Source organism: Dermochelys coriacea, chromosome 10 (genome assembly GCF_009764565.3).
Source record: "Dermochelys coriacea isolate rDerCor1 chromosome 10, rDerCor1.pri.v4, whole genome shotgun sequence".
Lineage (NCBI taxonomy): Eukaryota > Metazoa > Chordata > Testudines > Dermochelyidae > Dermochelys > Dermochelys coriacea.
In genome coordinates, this window is record NC_050077.1 from 10,096,340 (window position 1) to 10,122,745 (window position 26,406).

The following is a 26,406-nucleotide window of genomic DNA, read 5'->3' on the forward strand; positions in this document are numbered from 1 at the left end:
GGCCACTGAATCATATGAGTAGCAGACAAAATTGTGAAACTCTCTTATTTTCCCTAGAGCGCTAACCTAATCCAGGGCAGAGAAGAGAAAAAACAAAGTTAGACTCGTCAGCAAGAGGAGTACAGAGCTAGGATGAGCTTCCTTCCACATTCCTCCTTTGAGACCTGGGCTCTTCTGATCACGGTTCTCGCTCTCCTGATATTGTAAGTAAAGTTCTATTGAACTAAAGCTTCTCTTCTTGTGGTATTTTCTTCAAGATCTTGAGAACTGTCAATGTCTTAATTCCAGTGGTCTCCTGAAATGCAACCTGTATGTCAGTCCTGTAGGACAGGGGTTCTCAACCTTTTTCTTTCTGAGGCCCCCCGAACATGTTATAAAAACCCCATGGCCAAGCTGTGCCACAACAACTTTTTTCTGCATATAAAAGCCAGAGCCGGTGTTAGGGGGTAGCAAGCAAGGCTATTGCCCAGGGTCCTACACTACAGGGGGCCCCGCAAAGCTAAGTTGCTCAGGCTTCGACTTCAGCCTCAGGTAGCACGGTTCAGGGCCCCAGGCTTCAGCCCTGCATGGTGGGGCTTTGGCTTCCTGCCCTGGGCCCCAGCAAGTCTAACACTGGCCCTGCTTGGTGGACTCCCTGAAACCTGTTTGCAGCCCCCCAGGGGGCCCCGGACTCCTGGTTGAGAACCACTGCTGTAGGATCTGTAGCCTCTGAACTCAAAGGGCTCTCTGGCTAGCAAACCTTTTCGAAAGACATATTGGCAAAGGGATGGTCCAGCCATAATCCAATCTAGGGAGATCTGCAAACAGAGTATTTTTGTGAATTGTTATGATCTGGTTACAAAGTATGAAGGTAATAACAATCCCCTTGTGATTGTGTGGGACACTTGTATTGATTCATGTATTTTAAGGCCCGAAGGAACCATTATGATCATCTAGCCCTGATCTTCTGCATAACGCAAGCCAAAGAATCTCCCCCAATATTTCTGCATCAAACTCATAACTTCAGTTTCAGCTATAGCAGATCTCTTAGAAAGATATCCAGTCCTGATTTAAAGACAGCAACTGTAGGAGGATCCACCACATACCTAGGTAAGTTGTTCCTCACTATTAAAAGTTTGTGCTTTGTTTCTAGTCTGAATTTTGTCTAGCTTCAGCTTCCAACCTTTGGATCTCATTATACCTGTATCTGCTAGGTTAGTTACAGAGCTGTCTACTAGGGTTTTTGTGGAGGTTATAATTTCCTATTATTTGCATTACAGTAGCACCTAGAATCATCAAACAGGATCACAGACCAGTTGTGCTAGGTGCTGTAGAAATACACAGGAAGAGATAATCCTTGCCTCGCAGAGTTTACAATCTTAAAGCTTCTGTAGAGCTAGAATATGCAGTAAATAGAAGTATTTACATATATAGTACTATAAAAATTTACATATGTAAATACACACACACACACACACACACACTTCAACAATACAGTAAAGAGTAGCAGAAAGACAATATAGGAAAACAACATCCAGGAGGACAATCTGGAGGGTGGCAATGGGTCCTAGTTTTCTCCCTTGCCAATGCTGCTCTTCCTTTAATGGCTTGAAGGAGACTGGGGTGTGCATGGGGTTCTTGGAGAAATACTTTTGAAGAGGTTGGAAGTTCATTGCTTCTGAAAAGTTGCTGAGGGATCTTTTTATTAAGCCTGCTCCTCCCAACTATCTTCCTTGATGCAGGAAAAGCAGCAGAGATAGAGACTATCACAGAACTAGACAAAGACTGCAGGTTTTTAAGCACAGAGCCTAATGATTTATGTGGTCACTAGCACAGTCCATTTATCTGGTCTACACTGGCAACTATCCAGCTCCTACAACTCAGTAATATCTGGCTTCCAAGACAGTGACCACCTAATTCTTGAACATCTTTGCATGACTTAGATTGAGATGGGCTGTGCCAAGGACAAACCCTCCCTCCTGCCCCCATATACATTCTGCTCTTCAGTTTGAATCCTTTGCTTATCCAAACCCTGATATTTTATCAAACTTGTGGCCACCTAGGACTTCCCAGGTGTCATTTGGCTGCACCCCATGGCTATTCTGAACTTCCCTGTGACAACAGTGATAGAAGCTAAATCCTTCTGCTCTGAAAGTACAACCCACTTGAAGGAGAATCTTTATTAGCTGTTAGAAGTATAGGGCAACACACAGATTTGAACAGTTGTGATTCTACCCAGAGAAGGGCAATGGTTTGCCCATGCACTAGTCAGTAGAGATAATTAAAAATGGGTCCAAATAGTCACACAATTTTGTACCATTTTGTTCTTGACATTTGAAATTTTGACAAATTTGTTGAAATTTCAAATGCTGAAATTTTTCACCCCGCTGTACTGTCCAATTTTTTTGTACTCCTACACTGAGCTCCGGGGTAGCTTAGATCCCAGACAAATCAAAATGAAGTGTTTTCTTTTTGTTTTCACATGAAAACTTCCTAGTTACCTACAGGGATGAAATTGGAGCACCATTCCCTTTCTCAAGGTGGAAAGGAACAGGTTGGGCAGATCACATTTCAGTTACAAGTGTGTTTGTTAGTCTGCGGTGTCCTGGCAATATTTCAAATTAGGTCATTCTACTCCTGCTATCCTAAAATTCCCATTTGATTTCGACCGGGCATGGAGTTTGTTACCATCTGTTTGGGGGATCTTAAAACATTATACAAACATCAATGAAAGCAGCATGCTGACAACTTGTGAGGAAGAGAAGTACTGTCATCCTACTTTTGTATAATGGAAAGCAGAGGCACAAACAAGTAACTGATGTGCCCTACATCACACAGCAAGTCAGCGACAGTCCCTGAAATAGAGCATGTATCTCCTAACTCGCAGGCCTGTACTATACCCACTGGTAGCTAGGCCATGCAAAACTCCAGAGTTGGTATCATTTTAATGCTGGGTCAGCAAACTTGATTATTACCTCTATGCACCTGGGGGAAGGGCTAAGCATGCTGATGTAATTGCCTCCCATCTGAGTTTTCTGCACATTAAATCACAATTGGGCTTTCAATGTAATTCTGCTGGTAGAGGTAGTTGAGGGAACGTGCTAAATTTGTCTATTTCCCACTCACACTGATTTCTGAGTCATCACCATACATTTTTTGGGCAGCACTAGCCTTGAGGAGCCTCCAGTAGATGGAAGGATGTGGACACTTCCCACCACAACCTCCTCCTGCATCCAGGAAGAGTTTGAGCCTCAAGGACTTCCTCTAGGATTTACTGTGGCAGAATCTGGGCTAGATAGTGGGGTGACTATTGCTCAGTCTGTAACTGCTTTGGGATCCTTTGAATTATAATTATATAATTATGAATTATAAATATTGATAAACATCTTGTATAATTTCCAATGTCAGTATGATGCACAATAAAATACAGTATCAGTAAGAAGTCAACCTTTCAATATACTTACCCTTTTTAACCCAACCCCCCCCACTTTCTTCTGGCCTAAATAAAGCCTCTGCTAAGGTTTCCTTGGTAAACATTAGAGCTATAACATTTACCCAGTGATAAAGTTCTTCCATGGGAAGTTGGTAACCTCCATCCAGAAACAAATATTTTGAAATGCTCTTTCAACACAGCCCAAGACAAGCTTCAAAATGCTGCAGCCTAGATCGCCACGGAGAAGCAGAGAGCCCTGAGGCAGGAGTAGTAACTTTACAACACCAAAAAAGGGGTGCTTCAGAGGAGAGAAATCTGCAAAGCTGTCAACAAAATCCAAACAGAAACCCATCAGACTAGGCTCCCCGACACACCACTGCACTAACATCGGGCTAAGCACAGGGAGAACAATACATGAAACTCAAGTGCAGCATTATAAAAGCTCCACTCGGGACATAATGTCTGGCTAGGCTTTGGTTTGTCTGTAATAAATATATGTAAGCTTTTTTTCCCCCCTGTGTTTCTCTCTCCCTTTATTGGTGCCTCTCCCTGTGCTGGCAATGAGCCTAGAGAGGCTTCTCTTTTGCATTTTGCTAATGGCTTGAAGGACCCATTCTATTGGAACAATTATTCCTTTATGAGATGATTGCTTTTACCTCAGGGCTCGCTCTTTGATGGTCCATTAGAGCAGTGAAGCTTATCACTTGCTGTGTTTATTAAACAGATTTACAAAATACTAATTTTTGGACCAAATTTTCCCCAGCTTCATTCCTGTTATAGTGCAACAGCTCCGCTGCCCCTGGATAGCTTTGAGACCCAACAGCCTATTGTCACTGTTATGTAACCTTCAGATTCTTATTATTTTACAGATATGGGATCTGGCCATATGGTTTATTTAAGAAACTGGGTATTCCTGGGCCAACACCCCTGCCTTTCTTTGGGACTGTCTTCAAATATAGCAAAGTAAGTGACTGAGGGCTCCAGAAATACACGTCCCTCATATTACAGTGCCAAAACATTTACACTGCACTGATGGATGTATCCTGTACAAGCTTCTCTGCTGGCAAGTGAAGACCCAAGACAGCACAGAGTCTCTGTAATGTAGACCATGACACCTATTCTGTACAGCGCAAATGAAGGACCCAATGAGGCCTTGGTGCTAACTCAAAAAAGACAAACAGATGTAGCTGGTTTGCAGACTCACCATTTACATTTACACCAATTTTTTGGGGTATACCATTTACTTACAAAAAGAAAAGGAGGACTTGTGGCACCTTAGAGACTAACAAATTTATTTGAGCGAAAGCTTATGCTCAAATAAATTTGTTAGTCTCTAAGGTGCCACAAGTCCTCCTTTTGTTTTTATGGATACAGACTAACACAGCTGCTACTCTGAAACCTGTCATTTACTTACAGTCTCCTTAAGTTCAGGTTTGACATATGGGCACACATATCCAATGATGTTCTTAGGAGGATCTTGTTGCTCACAAGGTCGTTGGGAAATCACACAGGCCTCAGGAACAGCCTATACGGGAGTCTTTTCAGCCTAGCTGCCAGCTCTAGCTTCACTTTTCCATCTCAGCAGGCTTCCTGCTTCCTCCTTATATGGCACGGGGAAAGGAGAAGTACATGGCTCCTTCTTAAAAGGGCAGCATGCTGTCCCTTGTGACCATTACACTGTATCTGCATGACTGGGAAATTTTTATTTGTTTATTTATTAACTACTAAACTACTTGGGCATCTGTTGGATTGAACGCCCCTAACCAAACACGGTAGAATATTTCCTTCCTCCAGCTCATCCCTGGAATGACAGGTAGACCCACCAAACAACAGGCAGACCCAGCAGACAGGCAGACCCATCAAGCCAACCCAGCTATGTTTGTGGTTTAAAAAAGAAATCACAGTACCGAACATCAGGCTGAACTATGTACACAGGTATATGTATGATTTAACCATCAAAGTCAATGTGCCCGTTTATCTGAGGCAGACTTTGCTCATAGTGTAGATCCTCAAGAGTCCCTAGGCAGTTTCTGCCATGTAGCTGCTGAAATTTTTGCCTGAGTACTCTTCCTCCACTTCTAATTCCATTTTAACATTTCTTCTGCAGGGTTTAGTGGATTTTGACAAAAACTGCTTTCAGAAATATGGGAAAATCTGGGGGTAAGTATTTTACTAGACAGTATTCATCAGCTCAGGGTCTTTAAAGTTCACCCAAAATCTAAATCAGATGGTGAAAAATAATCTGCCAGAAGAGGGGATCTTAACATCATGTTATATAGAGCTTAACCTGGCCTGTCAGATGAAAGGTGTTCAGATTTGGATCCATATGACTAGATCCTGCTTTCAGTCATGTCAATAACAAAATTCCCACTGCCTTTAATAGGAACAGGATCCAGCAGGGTTTATAAGTCAGGTGTCCTATTCTCCTTGTTTAAAACCTGTGACAAAGGGTATATATACCCCAGATACTCCATTGAGAAACAACCATAATACTGTAGCTGATGGATATTTCTATAGCAGTGGTTCCCAAACTTGTTCTGTCGCTTGTGTACAGAAAGCCCCTGGTGGGCCGGGCCGGCTTGTTTACTTTCCATATCTGCAGTTTTGGCCAATCGCGGCTCCCAGTGGCCAGGGTTCGCTGCTCCAGGCCAATGGGAGCTTCTGGAAGCAGCGTGGGCCGAGGAACGTACTGGCCGCCGCTTCCAGCGGCTCCTATTGACTTGGAGAGGTGAACCACGGCCACTGGGAGCAGCAATCAGCCAAAACTGTGGAAACAGCAGGTAAACAAACCAGCCCGGCCTGCTGGGACTTTCCCTGCACAAGTGGCAGAACAAGTTTGGGAACCACTGTTCTATAGCACCTAAGATAGAGTGATAGATCTGCCTTGTCACATCTGTCTTGACCTTGATCTGATGAAGGGCAATACATCTGCATTACCATCAGTGTTATTCTGCTTTGGATGTTCACTTCACCTTTTGTCACTATGATTATAACTCAGGCTGTAAACCTGGAACACACCTTGCTGTTTTCAGTAATGTATATATCTATTCACTGTAACATCTCTGAAAGAGTTTCAGAGTCTAGGGAAAATACCTTTAAATGCTCCCCCTCCCCCCAGTTTTCTTTCCTTTTCCCCACAAACTCTCCTACCCATTAATTGTTATTATTATTATTATGTATTATTGTAGCACATAGGATCCAAAGTCATGGCCAGGACCCCACTGTGGTAGGAGCTGTACAAACACAGAACAAAAAGACAGGCTTTACCACAGAGTTTATAATCCAAGAATAAGACAAAAGACAACAGGACAAGGAAACAATGAGACAATACCAGTCAGCACGATATGCAGTGGGTCTTCCACTCTGCCGCTCCTATTTCTCCGAGCTTGCTCATCTTCCCTCCTGTTCCCTACAGCCTCCTCTGCCCTAGTCTCCTTCGGCAACCAACATTACTCTTCTCCCTACAGCAGTCCACATATCCTTGCACCAGCCATCTTCCTGCCTTCTCTCCCTCCCATTGTGTCCTTACAATTCCCAGTACAGAGCCCAAGGACAGCCATGTTTCCTGAGGGTAGCCCATTGGAAACAATGTGAGAGAGCAAACATCTTTACTAGAGGCGGCCTCGCTTCTACACGCAAAGTAGGGATATGGAAGCCATCTTCATTAAGGGCACCCTCAGGCTTCAAACACTTTGAAAATAATAGGAAATGGTGGGCATTTTGAAGAAGGGCAAAAGTCATGAGTTTGATGCCAGAAATTGGTACACGATCAGAAACTTAACACAAATGCCTAAAATTGCAAGAGTTAACAACTGATGATTCACAGCACCTTAAACTGCCACGGATTGCAGTGGGCATTGGAGGTGCTCGGTCCCCTGTACGCCTGGATCTTTTCTTTAAGATTTGCAAAGAAACTTGAAGAAATCTCGTAATTTTCCCACTGTGTTATGAGTCAAGGTGACATCCTGCTGTACATTCTTTTTTTGTAAAAAACTTTCTATTTCTACATTGTAGAAATGCTCCCTAATGACCAGGACAAGGTGCTTGTGTCACAGAAAAACTTGTGTCTTTTGTCTGGTTTTGGAAAGATATTTTCAATACACATCTAATACAGGAACATTTTTAGTCTAGCTCCAGTGGGAACGAAGGGATTGATTTATGAAGAGAGATTAAAGAACTGAGTATGTATTGCTTGGCAAAATGAGGACTTGTAGGGAATGGTCTACATGTATTTGAAGGATATAAACATCAAGGAGGCAGTGGAAGTGTTGAGACGATTAGAAAAAGGCATAACTAGGAGGAATGGAATGAAATTAAATGAGCATCATCAATTTAAAAACCACATTTCTGTCTACAAATCCTTGACCTATTGTTACCAGTAGGACCTTGATGACTATAAATGAAAGAGATTACAGAAAAAATATTTCTGTTTTTCATATCCAGTCACAGACTTAACTATAAAAAGCTCATGAAGACTAGATCTTGTAGCCATCATAGAAAATTTGATGAAGGATCTTCCATTTAATTCCTTATTTTCCATTGACAGTAGTGGGTTTTGCAATGTGTTATTTTTCCATAGGTTTTACGATGGCAGACAGCCTGTGCTGGCCATCCTGGATTCTACACTCATTAAAACTGTGCTGGTGAAAGAGTGCTACACCACCTTTACCAACCGAAGGGTAGGTTTCCAATCTTTAACCTTCTTCATTAAGACATAATAAAGTCTTAAATGAAAACAATCTCAATTACTGTTAGAAACACACAGTATTGGTATGCATTAGAGTCTCTTAGTGTATAAGAATGAATGTACATCTAGGATTAAACTCATTTCCCAGTGCATGTCACTCCACTCCTGCACTAAAGAAGGAGGGAAAAAAAGCTCAGTTGGAATAGGATAACTCAAAGAAACCTATTTGATTCTCAAAGAAACCTATTTTACTGCACTTCAAAAGCAGCTGAACCTATTAGGATACTTTACTGAAGTTGGGAATACAAAAAAAACACTCAGGACAAATTCCACTCAATTGAAACAATCAATGAGAGCTAGATATGAGCCTTTCTGTATTTTGCCTTTCCCCCCCAGAGATTTGGTCCAACAGGATTGCTGGAGTCGGCTGTCTCCATCGCTGAAGATGAGCAGTGGAAGAGGATTCGCACTGTGCTCTCTCCAGCCTTCACCAGTGGGAAGCTAAAGAAGGTAAAACCCAGAAGAGCAGTCACAAACTAAACCATTGGGTCAGTGCAGACAGCACTGAGGCAAAGATAGTCACAATGGTCTGGTCTCTTCTGTCAGAATCAGATTACTAAATCAGCTGTTTCCTTTGCACCTCCTAATGAAAAAGGAAAAGGATTAAAATGAAAATGCCAGAAAGCCAAAAGACATGATGCTTGTGAATGTTTATGAGAATGATTCTCCCCATACTATATTATCTATAAATAGGACATTTTTATTTGTGTGCTCTGATTCATATTTCAGATGTTTCCCATCATGATGCATTATGGGAAGGTTTTGGTGAGAAATGTTCAGAAGCAAGTGGAAAAGGATGAACCCATAGCTGTTAAAGAGTGAGTAATTCTGTCCTGCAAGGTTGGGACTTGTCAGACAACAGCTGTTGATATTGTGTGATTTTTAGGTTGTGAGCTCTTCAGGGTAGGGATTGTGTCTGTCTGGGGCGCACCAAGTATATTGTACTAATGGCGTGCAAATAATAAATAAAACTAATGGTAATAAATTCATTGTCACCATACATGCAGCATGGGGGACAGAACTTAGCATACTTGGTTCCAAAACCACAGATTTTACTACTGGAACAAACAGACTACACTGTCTTATTATTAGGGCTTAAAGGGCCACAGCGATTTGCTGACAAGCTAATCACAGAACTTGAGCAGGCCACCAGAATACCTACACATGAGCTAATAACTGTGTAATACCCCGAGGAAGATTACGAGATTCTAGGCTATGCTAGTTCTGTATGAGGCTTTATGGAAATTTGCCTGTTTCCTCACAGATGCAATACTGGTATTGCATATCTTTCTTTGTTTTCAGAAAAAGGAAAGAGAATTCCTCCTGAGGGTTTTGTTTTCTTTAAGGAGGTGTCATATGGGAAGCAAGTCAAAGGTTATAATCACCTATTTCAAATGTTAAGTCCACAATCAGTATTTTATTTTCCATCTTTTCTCAGTGTGTTTGGTGCCTACAGCATGGATGTTATCACAAGCACTTCATTTGGCGTGAATATTGACTCCATGAACAACCCCCAAGACCCATTTGTGAAGGAGGTTAAGAAACTAGCGAAGTTTGACTTCTCTTTCATATTCTTTATTTCGATATGTAAGTTGGCTCCTGCTCATTGAAAACTCCAGCCAAGTTTGTGATCCAGACGTTCAGTAAGGATAAGTGGAGCAACAACAGTACATACTGCTCCATTCTATACCTTAGCCAATGTCTAGGGAAACTAAACTCTCCACCTTGATTACTTAGTCCTGCCATAAGTTCAGGAGACTGGACTAGATGACCTCCTAGGTCCCTCCCAGTCCTATGATTACACTGGGATGGTCTTATCTGTGTCAAATTATACTTCTTTATACCCATGCTATGCCCAATGGTTATGGTAATCTCTAGAAGAGGCAAGATTTTTTGTAGTCAGTGGAGTTGTGTTGACACAAAGACCACCAACATTTGGCCATTCTATTGTATAGCAGGTAGGAAGGGTCACAACAGTGTAGTGGAGATTTGGAGCTGGTTCCTAGGGTATGGGACAGTAAAGGATTTGAGAACATTCAAGCCAGTCTGAAAGAAACTTCAAAAGCTTCCAGAATATTGTTATGAGCTGGGTGAAACCTTGTTATGGGTTGAGATAAAGCCTCATTCAAGCTGAAGTGTGAGTGTGTCCTCCATTTAAGATCATTGTAAGAGACACTTAAGGGGCCACACCTAAAACAAAGCCTAATACAATCTGCCCAGTAACTAGCTCCGCAGGGGCAATGGGTTCAACTGGGTCTTGTGACCAGCAGGTGTGGGAGTACACACAGATACTCAGGTCACAGTCAAGAACAGAGAGAGGAAGAGGAAAAGAGCCAAGAAAAAGCCAAGCAGGAGCCTATAAGCACAAATTTGGTCATGGAAAAAGATAGAGCGTGCTGTTGGGTCTGATATTGGCTACAGAGGCTTGGGGGCTGTTAGCTAAGAAACTGCTTCTTTTGTTTTTGGTTCCTTCTGCATTCAGAGAGACAGGACTTTGTACAGTCTTTGTAAATAAACAAAACTGCTTCAAAGAAATGCCTGATTATCACCAGTTCCAGCCCCAAAGCTTGACTAGCTGCTCAGGACAAAAAGGGCAACAATATTTTCATCTTGAGTATGCCATGCTTTGTTATTAGTTTGGTTTTTCCAAAGATTTCTTGGGGTGGGAAGCTATTTCTGTGGAATATTGCTAGTGCTAGCTGGAGGAATGTCCTGCACTCACAGAGTATAATCGACCCCAGTCTCAATGGCAAAAAGATACCAGACACACACAGCTTGAGAGCAGGGCCGGACTAACACAGAGGCTTTAGAGACTGCAGCCCGGGGCCCCGGCACAGTGGGGCTCAGGCAGGCTGCAGCCTCACACCACTCCCAGAAGTGGCTGGCTGGTGGCACGTCTCTTCGGCCCTGGCTCCGCATGCTGACCCTGCCCCCAGCACCGTCCCTGCAGCTCCCATTGATTGGGAACTTGCACCCCCCCCTGCATCCCAACCCCAAGTCAGAATCCCCTCCTACACCAAACTCCTTCCCAGAGCCCGCACCAGAGCCTGCACCTCAACACTCTGCCCCAGCTTGGAGCCCCCTCCTGCACCCAAACTCCCTCCCAGAAGGAAACTAATATAACAGCAGTTCTAAGGTAAGAAGTAGGCTATTTTGAATTAAAACATGTAGAATATAGTTAAATTAAGACTGAATGTAACCACAGAACAGCTTTATATTAATTAAAAGGCAAGTTTAATATAACGTTAATAGCCTCAATGCCATAATTGTGATCATTTTGTTTTAAATTAGGAAATAGACATATATAGGGGCCCCATAAAAATCTAACAGCCCCAGGCCCACAGGAGAGTTAATCCAGTCCTGCTTGAGAGACTGGAATGTTCTTGGGGCAGGTATTCATACACTTGTAGCAGTGAGGCAGCAACCTTAGTAAGGGGCAGTGTGAAGCTGCATTGCCCCAGGCAGAGCTCAAGAAGAAACTGCATTTGGGGAGGGATTATCCCTCTCAACTCCCTGTTGCCTTTGGGTAGTACACACACTGTACCATGTCAGCACATCTGCCCATGTAAATGGGAGTGGTGCCCATTTGCTCCAGGGGTGAATTGGGCTCTAGGTTTCTACTATCTGGAGCTGGACTTGAATCACTGAACTGTAGGATGTACTTGCTCAGTGCCTGGTTCAGCTAAGAATGTCATTGTTCTGATTATATTTTTCCACTGATAACTTAAGGAAATGGATTTTTTTTCCCAGGTTGCCTCACTCTCACAATGAATTTTGCTCTACTCTAGATGTATTTCCATTCCTTGCTCCTTTTCTTAAGATGCTGAATGTGAGCATTTTCCCAAATGATGCCCTGGAATTCTTCGCACAGTCAATCACCAAAATAAAGGAAAAGCGCAAGAGAGACACACCCACTGTAAGGAAGACTTTTTCAATGATGGAACCAAAGAATATTATCCATTCAGTTAGCCAGGGGTTTTCCCCAAGGGGGAGACAGAGGTAGATCCCTCTGAGTTTGGACAAATGGGGCCTCACTCTGGAATTTTGGTCAGAATCAGGCCAATGATCCAATATACAGCAATATTCGTAAAGAAGTAGTCGAGGTAAATGGGGTCCCAGTGGAGGGGAGAGTCAAGGGCCCAGGGCCATATTATGTGATTAAGGGTGATCTGCTATACAGAGTAGTTCAGGTCCAAGAGCAAGATGTAGAACAACTCTTGGTCCCACAGAAGCATCAGAGGGGCGTGATGGATCTGGCCCACAGCCATCTGTTTCGGGGCCGTCTAGGGGTAGATAAGACCCTTTGTCGGATTCTGCAGAGGTTTTTTTGGCCCGGCATTTATGCGGCTGTCCGGCGATATTGTACCTCCTGTCCAGAATGTCAGTTACATGGGCCCCGACCACACCTAAGGGCCCCTTTGGTACCTCTACCAATTATTGAAATCGCATTCGGGCGAATAGCTATGGATCTAGTAGGGCCACTGGAGAAGTCAGCCCAGGGTCATCAGTACATTCTGGTAGTACTAGATTATCCCACCCGATATCCCGAGGCCGTACCCCTATGGAACACCATGTCCAAGACCATAGCCAAAGAATTAGTCTGGATTTTTTCCAGAGTAGGGATACCTAAAGAGATCCTGATGGACCAAGGGACCCCCTTTGTGCCTAAGTTAATGAAGGACCTATGTGCAATACTCCATGTACGGACCTTTAGGACGTCAGTCTACCATCCCCAGACTGATGGTCTTGTCGAACACTTCAATAGAACATTGAAGAACACGCTACGGAAAATGGTTAGTCGCGAAGGAAAAGACTGGGTCGCCCTGCTGCCTTACTTGCTGTTTGCTGTATGGGAGGTTCCCCAAGCTTCCTCTGGATTCTCCCCATTCGAGCTGTTATATGGTTGCCACCCCAGGGGCATATTGGACATGGCCAAAGAGGGCTGGGAAGAACAGCCGAACACCGGGAGAAACATCGTTGAACATATATTGCAAATGAAAGACAGAATAGCCCAAGTCGCCCCCCTTGTGCATGAACACCTGGAGAAGGCCCAAGGGACCCAACGGACATACTACAATCGCCAAGCAATGACCTGGAAGTTCCAGGTGGGAGATCAGGTAATGGTGCTCATACCCACGGCAGAGAGCAAGCTCCTGGCCAGGTGGCAGGAGCCATATGAGATAATAGAAGCCATAGGAGAAGTCGACTATAAGGTCTGACAGCCAGGTCGCCAGAAGCTGGAGCAGATCTACCATATAAACCTGCTGAAACCATGGCAGGATAGAGAAGCGCATGTGGTTGCGCTAGTGGCACCATCCCCCAAAAGCAACCAGCCCGACCAAGTGGGAATATTCCCGGAGTTGACTCCGGAGCAAAGATCTGAAGTGATCAGCCTGATTAAATGCAACCAGGATGTGTTCTCAGAAAAGCCAGGCAAGACTACTGAGGTTCACCATCACATCCTCACAGGGCCTGGAGTGAATGTGAATGTCAAGCCATACCGGATCCCGGAGGCCAAAAGAGAGGAGATCAGGACAGAGGTCAGGAAAATGCTGGCCTTAGGAATCATTGAAGACTCTCATAGCCAATGGTCAAGTCCAGTGGTTTTAGTGCCTAAGCCGGATGGCAGCGTGAGGTTCTGCAACGACTTCCGAAAGCTGAATGAGGTGTCCTAGCTTGATGTGTACCCTATACTCTGGATAGATGAGCTAATTGACAGATTGGGAAAAGCACAGTTTATGTCTACCCTTGACCTGACCAAGGGTTATTGGCAGATCCCCCTGGCCAAGGCCGATAAAGAGAAGACTGCCTTTGCAACTCCAAAGGGACTATTTTAGTACACCATCCTCCCCTTTGGGTTGCATGGGACGCTTGCTACTTTCCAAAGGCTCATGGACAAACTGTTGCGACCACATGGCAAGTACACAGCAGCGTATCTCAACGACATTATCATATATAGCCCCAACTGGGAGACACACTTGGAGAAGGTGGAGGCAGTGCTGGATACCCTGAGGAAGGCGGGGCTGACGGCAAACCCCTCCAAGTGTTCGTTCGGGCTAGCTGAAGCCAAATACCTCAGGTATATAGTGGGGAGGGGTGTGGGGAGGCCCCAATTCAACAAGTTAGAAGCTATACAGAAGTGGCCCCGACCACTCCGAAAAAAACAGGTCAGGGCATTCCTGGGACTAGTGGGGTACTATAGACGGTTCATTCCCCACTTTGCCACCAGGGCATGCTCATTAACGGACCTAACGAAAGCTCTGGGCCCAGACATAGTAAGATAGACAACCGCGGCTGAAGACGTTTTTTCAAATCTATGGACGGCCCTCTGCACTGACCCCATACTCGTGGCCCCAGACTGGGAGAAGGAGTTTATTCTACAAACCGATGCCTCTGACGTAGGGTTGGGGGCGGTACTTTCACAAATGGTCGGGGATGACGAACACCCCGTCCTCTTCCTCAGTAGGAAGCTCCTGCCTAGGGAATGGAAATATGCCGTCATCGAAAAAGAATGCCTGGCGGTAAAATGGGCTGTAGAAAAGCCTCTGCTACTATCTACTGGGATGGAGGTTTACCCTTGTCACGGACCATGCCCCTCTGCAGTGGATGCACCAAAATAAAGACAAAAATGCCAGAGTGACGAGATGGTTCCTATCGCTTCAACCGTTCCACTTCAAAGTACAACATAGGTCTGGATTCCAACATGGCAATGCGGATGGCCTGTCGAGAGTGGACTGTTTGCCAACTCAAGTAGCCCATCCCCGTAGTGTTGAGCGGGGGCGGGGGGAGAGGGGATGGGAGATATGTGGTAAACCCAGGACAAACAGCTACAAAAGGGGGGTAGTAATTAGTCCCAGGGGTTTAAAAGGCCCCTCCCAATCCACTGAGGAGAGAACACCAGGGGGCAATAAGGTTCAGCTGGAAAAGGGGTTGCTAGTGAACCAGTTAGCTTCAGCTGACTCCAACTACTTGGGACCTTTTTAAACCCTCCCCTGGGTGGTAGGAGGGGGAGAGTGAAGGAATGAGAGGAGCAGGAAAGCTGTCAGGAGGCTGTTTGCAGCAAGACACCAAACCTTCCCAGTAGGGAGGCTGCACTCCCTCCCCAGGAGGGAAGGAAAATAAGCACAAGGACTGACTGAGGAGAGGAGTAGCAAGACCCTGTGCCACCTATAAGGATTCACCTTGCCCCAAACCTGAGTCTCTAAGGCTAAAAAGGACTGAGCCTACTGAGGCAAACAAGGTGTTTTGCCACAAGAGGTTTAGCTTTGTTGTTCTAGGCTCTGCTCACTGCTCCTTGTGAGAATGAGAGTCCAAGTTTGCTGTTTTTGCTGTCAGCTGTCTTCTGAATGTTACTTCTCTTCCCAGGACCGAGTGGATTTCCTGCAGATGATGATTGACTCCCAGAATTTAAACACCAGTCACAAGAGCGATGGGTTGGATCACCCAAATAAAGGTAAAACCATGAAATTATTTATAAACATGAGTGCCTCTGGTGGCTCCCGGACTGAGGGGAATAGGATTGCTCATCCTGTGCAGCTGGGGAGAAGACTTGTACTCATTTATGTGCACAACAGTGTTATAGAAAATAGGTAACTTGTCTCCTTTCCTGCAGTAAAAAAAAGTGCATTCCATGGCATCTTCTATAGCATATTAATTAGGGTTGGTCAATAAAAGATACTGGGTTGGTATGTATCAATATACCCAGGGACCAGCTGCCCCTCCTCGCCCCCCCAAATGTTTGTCAGCATTGTATTTCTTATCACTATGAGCAAATAGTCTCAGTTCTTTTCAGGGGTGGATGGAGGTAGATGATCTGAGAGATTCCCCCCCACTCTTTTTTTTTTTTTTTTTTTCCTTTTCTCACACCATCCTCAAAAAGCCTCACATCTGACACCCCTTCTCTGCCTAAAGAGAAGACACAGCTGGCTCTGGAGCCCAGCAATTGACCATTCATTAGCTAGCAGGGTCATTTCAGAGGGACACAGGGACAGAACTTTCTCTCCCTGTAGAACTCCAGTCTCGGGGTGAGGGATGAGCTTGAGATCCAAACACAGACATTTTCATTTTAACCCCTTCAGTAGTCTTTTCCCTGATCTACAGGATATGATGATTACACCAACTCCAGACCAAGGTCTCTGCCTTACACTCCAGGTTTCAGGGCTGTAGTGAGCTCAGTGACCTTACACCAGACTCGCTGCCAAAGAGGTTCATCAGGCCACAGGATGAAGCATACACTCATAATTTGCAATTAGTAATTTCTTTAGGCCCTTCTGCATTAATCAGGAGAACCTTTCATGGGGATTGTGGCAGGATTATACATGTTACATGATTTTTTCTTTTTATTAAAGCAAACTATAATTTATAATACTTGCAGAAGAACTACAGCAAACTTGACTTCCTTGTTTTGATTGGTGTTTTCTGAATAAGCCAACTCTCAGTACCAGGGACTCAAATCAATTATTAGCATCTAATTCACCTACCTCAACCCTATACTCCTGCACATGGGACAATGAGAGAAACCTTCCTAATCTGTGTGTATGTATATAAAATACATTATGTACTGTGCCACAAACAGCACAGTTTACATACTGTGAATTTGGACTTCACCTTCTCTGTCCGTTTATAATCTCTTTTCACAGTACTGACTGATGTTGAGATTCTGGCTCAAGCAATTATCTTTATTCTTGCTGGCTATGAGACCACCAGCTCCACTCTTAGCTACTTGGTTTACAGTCTAGCTACTCACCCCGATGTACAGCAGAAGCTTCAGGAGGAGATAGACTCTGTTCTTCCCAACCAGGTAAGAGTATTGTGATGTGTAGCATCAGTGATATGTAGCATCTCTTTATGGGAAATCCCTCTCCTCTAGTTCAAAGTCAGCAACACTGTTCTTTAAAGAAATTAAATGGTTGTATTAAAAAAATATTCTAAGTGTTGATTCACCAATCCTTTGGGAGCTCAGAAGAACAGTGAGAAGGCAATAAAAGAAATCTTCACTAACCCACATATAAGTCTTCTCTGTATCTGTTTGTCTTTGTCTCCCCCCTTCCACCAACTTCAGTCATTTATCTCTCATCAAAATCCCACCATTCAACAATGCATATTAAAAGGGACAATTTGCATCTGTTTGCTCAGTCCTGCTATTCAACAATAAGGTATTTATGGGGTAGAGGCAAAGGAGGAGGCAAGGGGCGAGAGTAAGAAGAGAAAGGGTATGCACAGTATTGAGGGGGGATTGGCTGGGAGACATGGAGCAGTGACAGGGCAATATGGTAACATCGCATTTTCACGGGTACCAACTTGCATTTATAATCTCTTACACTGGGCTCCTGTACCAGCTTCTCTCCACTGAAGCCACTTTTCACCAATATTTTGGCCACAGCAAGAGGCTCAGAGCTGCCGATTTTTAACTACAAGCTTTGTTTTCATACAGCTTTTGTTTAGGTGGGGTCCCTTTCCATCTACGCTTTCAGCATAAGGAAAATGGGCACAGATTCCTGTTAACTAACTTTGAGGAAAGGAAAATCAAGGTGAACTCCCAGTATACCTAGGACATGTACCCCCAGTATACCTAGGACATGTACTTTGACAAGAGAAATTGGGGAGGACAGGATGGCTTTAATCCTGATCAGATTAAAACAAGATGTGTAAACTCCCACATGCCTGACAAACATTTTTGCTTTCCACTAAAGGCGCCTCTCACGTATGATGCCTTGATGCAGATGGAGTATGTTGACATGACACTGAATGAAACCCTCAGGCTCTTTCCTATTGGAGGCCGAATTGAAAGGGTCTGCAAGAAAGATGTAGAGATAAATGGAGTGACCATTCGCAAGGGCACTGTGATTATGATCCCATCCTTCCTTCTACAGCGTATCCCAGAATACTGGCCAGAACCAGAGGAGTTCAGACCTGAAAGGTACAGAACCTATATTGATAGGGAAGTAGTAATATACAGTACTGACATCTTTAAATTCATTCTTAAATATCGGTCTCCTGCAAAGAAATTCCTTGTCATGGTTAACCTTCATAACTGTTTGTAACAAGACAGGCAGAGAGTCTTCAGAGAATATCAGAATACCTGCTTCTGCTCCCACCGAAGCCAATTGCAAAATCCCCATTAACTTCAACAGGAGCAAGATTATATACCCAATATGAGCAACTGTGCCTGAGTTCTATTGGTCTTTCATTTATGAACTCCATGCTCATGTTTCCAAAGTGCCACTCCTCTTTAGAACAGTCACATATAGAAGATATAGAGAAACATTTTGCCTGATCTAGCTGACTGATGTCTATGGCCCTGCACTTACACTTTACAGTAACCTGACCAATGACAGACCATGCCATGATGAGGCAGTACTGTTGCAATGCAACATTAACAGCTGGAAGGTGAATATAACTGGTAATCAAAAGCATTAATGGGACTTCATTATTCTGCAGAAGCTTTGCCTAGAACTTTCACTCAGGTGTATTAAGGACTATCAACTGAACCGCCACAAGAAAACTCATTGTATCCTATAGAAGCTGATTGTCAGCTTCGTTTCTTTGTTTCTGCTGTTCACTTTCCTGTCCAGCCTGAGGTTGAAATTCATTTCTGACACCACTTGACACTTCTATGTACTTTGTCAAGTTTCTATGGCCAAACAGATATAATCAAAAGTGTACCCAAAAGTCAGGAACTTCTTGTCCAAAAAAACACTGGCTTTATTTCGAATTAAGAAGAATCCTCATTAGCTTCAGCAGCAGTAGGCATTACATCTTCCATTAGCCAGTGAGAGGGTGTCATGATTGCACATATTTGAGTAGTCTGACATTCCATCTGGTAGAGACCAGCGGTGTATACTCCCTATCAGTACATCAATTATACTTCACACCCCTATAGCATTTTCCACCTGAGGATTTAAAAAAAACTTTACAAAAATTAGTCAGTTAAATCTCACAATGCCCATGTGAGGGTCAGAGTCCAAGATAGGCCAGAGGGTAAATCAAGAGACAGGCAAGGCCAAAAGCCGGAGTCTGAGATCTCTCACGCATGGGGTCTGAAGCAAGACGGCCAGGCAGTTTGTACTGTTGCTCAGACAACTCCCAGTCATGGCTGCGTGGCTTAAGTACCAATGCTAGCCAATCAGTGGACTGCAAGGAGCTGCCACTCAGGATCTTCTGAGCAGTACTTCCTTCTGGGTTCAGCCTTACAGAGCCTTCCCACAGGAGCCCAGCCTCCTGTGGAGGCATCAGGGGACCACAGTCCTAGTTTTAGCCCTGCAAGTTCTTATAGCTAGCCCCTGGGCTTTCATGAAACATTGCCAACTTTTCCCATTTGAAATAGCCTCTTCCCCACCCAAACTCATCCCAAGATTCATTCCTGCCTGAAACAGGACAGTTCAGCCATTCTTCAGGACATCCTCTGTAGAGGCCAGGAAGGGCCCTGGTGCTGTGAAGCAATCCCTGACTTTGCTTTCATGAAGTTCCCATGAAGTCCTGGGGAGAAAGGATAGAACTTTGATCTTGAACTGAAATGCCCCCACATGGCAAGGGGCTGGGTAACTGTTAGACCATTTGTATGGCAAATACAAGTTATTTCTAAAACCAGAACATGTTTCTGCACCCCAAAACTGAGCACATTCTCTATTTAAAAAAAAGACATTTCAGGTGAAGTCACCCTTGGGGTAGCTCTGCAGAAATCAATGGAGTTACAGCAGGCAAGAATTTGTATCTCAGTTCCTGTATAAAACACTCATGTGCTTGTATCTGGAACCAGGTTCAGTAAAGAGAACAAAGAGACTATGGATCCTTATATGTACCTGCCCTTTGGAGCTGGACCCAGGAACTGCATTGGGATGAGATTTGCTCTCCTCTCCATGAAAGTTGCTATCACCAGTCTGCTGCAGAATTTCACCTTCAGACCCTGCAAAGAAACTCCAGTGAGAAATCCAGATTTATATGCAGTTATTTACAAAAACAGTTAATATAAAACTGCCTCAATTTATTTGGCTATAACAGTGGAATATAGTGCAAGAGAAATACGCAACACAAGGTGCAAAGCGTACAGGTATAGTACACGGCAGACTATACACATTATTTAATGTACATAATGTGAAGTAGTCTGAAATTTGCAAGGGAATAATCTGAAAGGGGAAAAAGACTGTCTAGGAGAGATTTCAGAGTAGCAGCCGTGTTAGTCTGTATTCGCAAAAAGAAAAGGAGTACTTGTGGCATCTTAGAGACTAACAAATTTATTAGAGCATAAGCTTTCGTGAGCTACAGCTCACTTCATCGGATGCATTTGGTGGAAAAAACAGAGGAGAGATTTATATATATATATATATATATATATATATATATATATTTATATATATATATATATATATATATATATATATATATATATATATATATATATATACACACACACACACACACACACACACACACACACACACACACACAGAGAGAGAACATGAAACAATGGGTTTATCATACACACTGTAAGGAGAGTGATCACTTAAGATAAGCCATCACCAGCAGCAGGGGGGGGAAAGGAGGAAAACCTTTCATGGTGACAAGCAAGGTAGGCTAATTCCAGCAGTTAACAAGAATATCAGAGGAACAGTGGGGGGTGGGGTGGGAGGGAGAAATACCATGGGGAAATAGTTTTACTTTGTGTAATGACTCATCCATTCCCAGTCTCTATTCAAGCCTAAGTTAATTGTATCCAGTTTGCAAATTAATTCCAATTCAGCAGTCTCTCATTGGAGTCTGTTTTTGAAGCTTTTTTGTTGAAGGATAGCCACTCTTAGGTCTGTGATGGAGTGACCAGAGAGATTGAAGTGTTCTCCAACTGGTTTTTGAATGTTATAATTCTTGACGTCTGATTTGTGTCCATTCATTCTTTTACGTAGAGACTGTCCAGTTTGGCCAATGTACATGGCAGAGTGGCATTGCTGGCACATGATGGCATATCACATTGGTAGATGCGCAGGTGAACGAGCCTCTGATAGGGTGGCTGATGTGATTAGGCCCTATGATGGTATCCCCTGAATAGATATGTGGACAGAGTTGGCAACGGGCTTTGATGTCTAGGAGAGAGAAATTAGAGGGCAGAGGAGAGGGAGAAGGATTAATCAGCTTTAGTGGAAACCTTCAATCAAGTACATTAGTTGATATCAGCATAGTATTCCATACAGAAATGAAATGGCTTGACTCATTTCCAGTTACACATTATCAATGAGTCCTTGTTTTTGTTGTTCAAGTCCCTAGGCAGCTTAAGGTGAGGTTTCTGCAAATCATGGCTCATCCTTCATCTGTTTAGTAAAGTGGCTCCTTCGAAGTCCAAACCCCCATTTTACTCAGTTGCCTACATAACATTTTCCTAAGAAAACAATGGTTTGAGTCAAAATATTGCCAGACTTCCAATGCAAAGTCATAACCCACTTTGACAAATATTAAGGTCACAGGCTTTAAACATTTTTAGCAGGAAACAAGCTCTTGTTGAGATGAACACTACATATATGAAAGCCAAAGGTCTTCACAAACCATAACTAGGAGTACTATAACGCAGACATACTGTGACACAGACATATTAGAGAGGATTTTGTCAAGAATCTGTTATTCCCTGGAACTAGGAACCTTGCTATTCAGAAATGCACATTTATCTCCTTCCCTGAAGAAATATTTAGCTGTGAATCATGGAGACAAAGGGAGCAAGGGACTGTAAGAATGATCATAAATAACCAATCTCCAGAAATAACATTTCAGCAGGTGCCCATATGATCATCCAAAAAATTCTCTCTTGGACAATTTGTTATAGGAAGGCAAGTGAATGTTTGTTATTGATTCATTTAGTTTTATCAGGACTCAACTCACTTCCTTTCACTAGGACTACACAGAAAGAGACCATTCTACCTAAAGGCAGTGGTGTGTGTGTATATATATGCTGATAGTTTCAATTTTACCTTCACCAAATTCTAGCCAAAATATTAATGGAATGCTCTGATGTGCAAAATAAGCCATTAGGATATGTGGTTTGGTCCAGGCCTGCCTCTACCCCAAAATCAGGCAAACCTTTTCAATATGAGTTTCATTTAGAGATTTTGGCTTGGTTTAAACCTACAAGTCAACTAAATGAGTGGTAGAGGGAAGGCTGTGAACCCCAGGAAATTTGCATGAAGCCACTGTGAAGAGAAATATCCATATTTAGCACAAATCTTGTTGTAAACTTCAAACAGGGAAAACCAAAGACCTGTGACACAGATATACAAGAGTTTGTGTTCCTTAGAAGGCCAGAAACAGTCCAATTCCCAAGGACAAAATGCCTCTGTCCAATGTCCCCTTTTTATCTGTCCCTTTTTATTCAGTGGGATCTAAATGATCTTCTCTAATTGCTGCAGATACCTCTCAAACTACTTTCAAAAGGATTCATAACTCCAGTGGAACCTATTATTCTGAAGTTAGTCTCCAGAACCACAGAATTGAAGGAGTAAAATCCAGTGGTGTTTTATAGCAGCTCTTCAGAGGCCAATAGCTGCTGTACCAACGGATTTACACATTGTTCTGGGAAGGTGATGTAGACCCAGAAGAGCTTAATTCAGAAGACAGTTGCTAAATATTCACAGAAAAGCATGACTAGAGAAACAGACAGAGAAAGTGGGTGAGGTAAGGAACCATTAGAATATGTGCTAACTACTTGTGCTAAACTATCTGTTCAATCTTGTATTTAGCTGTGACACTCTTGAGCACCTTTCCAGGCCTGGAGAGGAGCTCTGTGTAGCTGGAAAGCTTGTCTCTCTCACCAACAGAAGCTGGTCCAATAAAAGATATTACCTCATCCACTTTTGTCTCTCTACTATCCTGGGATCAACATGGCTACAACTACACTGCATATAAAAAGCATGTTTGTCAGAAATCCAATCTGAGTCATTGGACAGTAATTATACAGTAAATGGCTTTTCTAATTCTGATTGTATGAACTGTATTTACAAAGTAAAGATTCCACTAAAGAACAGCTCATTCACAAAGTTATCCTCTGCTACCTGGTCTACAGTATGAAATTTAATCAAGTCTGAACAGAGTTGTCAGCAATTGTGTTAGCTGAATGGGCTTGGAACACAATTAGCAGTGAGCGTGGACAAGGGCAAACCATGCTAATTAAACTCAATCACACCTAACGCTTGTTGACAGACATGACTGCTGGCAACCGTGCTGAGTCAGGCGCTGTTAAATTTCAGTGCAGGCCAAGTCTGGCTCTCTCTTAGTGGTATCCCTTCCCAAAAGGGAGAAAAGTACAGTCTCTTTCAAGATGCAGAAGAGACTTGTTTGATACCAACAGGAATCAGTTATTTTTTTTATTATTATTGAGTGGGAATATTGGTGAGGAAAAATGGGTGCATGACTAAATTCCTTTTGAATAGTGCAAATAGTTCTTGCCTGGATACAGTTCAGCAAACAAACTGTTTAGTTAGGCTATATTCTGCTAACTAATCGCCTGTGTAATGTATCTATTGTATAAAGTGGTAATTTACAGAGATGACAGAAATCAATAAAAATATGTTGAGCAGAGCTCGTTTTGTCTGTTTTATATTATGAATGAAGTTCATCACTTTTCATTTGAAAGAAATATGTAGTCTTGACCGATGAAATTATTAATAGCATCTTCTACTCAATTCAATCTCTGGTAAATTTGATCATTATCCTGCTCAGAATCTCCAAAACAAAAGCATTTGCTTTACATATAATACAACTTCCACATATCTTGATGAATGGGATTGCTTTAGGCAAATATTTGATAATTTGAGCACTGGCTATAGGAAGTTCCCATTTAATCAACAGAAGACCAATTGTCTTATGGGTCTTCATTCCGACTATACACAAGATAAACTATATTGGAAATTTGTGTTTAGACATTCTGAGCATTGGCATGTGTGTGCTAAACAATCTGTGACGAGAGTCCTCATTGTATGGATGACAAGATTAATTGCTTAGTTCAGTTCAAAGCGATAGGCATGGACTCAATCTAATAAACTACTTCCACACTGTACTACTAATTTCATTTCTATCTTGTAATCCACTTGGTCAAATGAATGAAGTAAATATGATAAAAAGCCTTTTAGATAGATTTGATATGCAGTTTCCCACATGACCACCTCTTGTTTTGCTTGTTGTTCGATTGGGCACAAGAGTCGCCACAGTTGTCACAAATCGTATCGCTACACTTGTACTTTGGGCAAGAAATGCTTCCTCTATTTCTGGCTAGAACCTCATGAAGATATTGTTCCTTAGCCAAGTGAAGCAGTTGTTGTTCTGTCAACATCCTTCTGGTTTCATGATGTTCTACAGATTAGCTCCCCCTGGGATACCTCACAAACTAAAGGAAAAAATAGTACATATTCTTGTATTTCCCACAGCACTTTTCAGATACAGTGTTTTCTTCAAGGTGCAAGACTATTGTGCTTTGTCATGAACTGTACATTCACCCCAAATCTATACCTATGCACCAACCCCTGCACCCAAAATGGATTTCAGTTTGAATAGGTCTACTGGTATCCTTCCTTTGACACCTTCAGAAACAGTCACAGGAACCTGATGGAGTGTTAGTTTCTGTTAACATCAGTATTAACTAGCTATGATCAATGCTGCCCAGATACCATGGTAATGGATGCTCTAGAAATGTACCGACAGATTCCAGACTGTCGTTACCATTGTTTGCCACAGGAAAACTATTACTATCCAGTCGTTAAATTATAATGCAGGAATGATTCTCTTTGCTTAAATGTGTGGGCCTGAACATGCCGTACCATTGTTAGTAGCTACCGTAAACAGGCTCCATCATCTTTTTATGACTTCGTATCTTGTATAAAGGACAAAATATGGCTGTAGCTGTTCAATTAAACTATGAAAAAATTAACAAGATGACTTCAAACATTTCTCGCACATGTTTCTTTTATCTAATTTCTTTACCCATTTTAATCAGCGCTTGGAGAGATTTTTCTTAAAATGAATTGTGGAGGATGGTGAGGAGTTTATTCCGTCTCACTGTGCAATAGAATATCCTCAAAATCTGTTTAAGTTCTTTCTAACCTGGTAACAGTAGTTTTTCTTCTTCTAGGAACTTTTTCACATATTTTTCATCTCTTCTCTCTTCCCACCCCAGTTAGTTATTTGGTTACAGGGGATATCTTTTCTGGCTGGGTAAAAGCAGCTTACAAACAAATGCATGGAAATATTTTTAAGAACACTGCTGGAGCATCGAGCGCCCTTGGCCCATGTGGAGAGGCAATGCTTTGTGTCACTCAACAGTCAATTCTCTGCTTGATTAAGGACCATCATCTTTCTTGGCCAGAATGGCAGCACCAACAAGATGCCCCCAAATAGGAGCAAGAATCAAAGTGGGAGAAATTAAAGTGTTACTCAGGGTTCCATGGAGCCACTGAAGACTTCCCAGGGGAAGATAAAAAGGAGTGAAAAAGGACTTCGTTGATAAGCAATTGTTGCTTGTGTCTTGGTACACACTCAGAACAGCTTACTGGAAAATACTGGAAAGGCTGCATTCTGTTGCTCAAACTATCATTCATCTCAGGCAAGGAGTTAGAAAACTTTCAGCTAAAAGTGATGGGTAGGGACTCTACCTCTTAGATGGGGAGGGGACCAATCTTCTAGCATTTCACAAACCAACCACATTGGTGCAAGGCACAAGTAGTGGCCAGTAAATAGACAAAAGTGATCCATAGAACAGCAGCAGATGAAGAATGTTTTTTCCCCCCACTCAGAAGAGTGCCAGATTTTACCAGAACAGCCACTCCAGACACGATGAAGGAGAAAGAAAGATCAGGAATAGCAAAACATATCCAGAAAAATCACATTTGGGCTAGTTAGCAGATTCAGAAAAGGATTCACATAGCGTCTAGTGATGGAAACATAAGCTCCTAAAGACGATAATTAGAATGAGAAACTGTTAATCTAGCCACAATACAGTAAGAACAGCACAGGCATGGAGTCCATAAAAATGAAGTAGTTTAACTGTATATGCTGTTTATGCTTTCAAGAATGAAAAATATGAATAATTCCCTGGTACGGGTCAATTATAACCTGCCACCACTGGCACATGAGACTATGTGTATTATGGGGTAGCAAGAAAGAAAATTAGAGCCACTGTGATTTAACTGCATAACACTAATCTGACTATTTAGGCTGGTTCCCGCGTATCCCAACACTTTCCAGACTTGTGTGTCATCTTCAGTCATGGAAGTGAAGT

At 42.8% G+C, this 26,406-nt stretch overlaps 1 protein-coding gene and 1 long non-coding RNA gene across 2 annotated transcripts in view; one reads left to right on the top strand and one right to left on the bottom strand.

Moving 5' to 3' along the window:
- LOC119862704 (cytochrome P450 3A8-like) lies at positions 1-23,715 on the top strand. The gene is made up of 13 exons (XM_043493255.1): positions 1-203; positions 4,282-4,375; positions 5,520-5,572; positions 7,992-8,091; positions 8,496-8,609; positions 8,889-8,977; positions 9,598-9,746; positions 11,948-12,075; positions 15,525-15,612; positions 16,799-16,959; positions 17,852-18,078; positions 19,918-20,080; positions 22,547-23,715. The coding sequence occupies exons 1-13, from the start codon at positions 133-135 to the stop codon at positions 22,637-22,639; spliced, it is 1,530 nt and encodes a 509-aa protein (XP_043349190.1). The 5' UTR covers positions 1-132; the 3' UTR covers positions 22,640-23,715.
- The window catches only part of LOC122455974, a 9,681-nt gene continuing 3,237 nt past the window's right edge, over positions 19,963-26,406 (bottom strand). The window contains exon 3 of the long non-coding RNA XR_006274528.1: positions 19,963-20,064. This is a non-coding gene — a long non-coding RNA (uncharacterized LOC122455974). The remainder of the gene's footprint in view (positions 20,065-26,406) is intronic.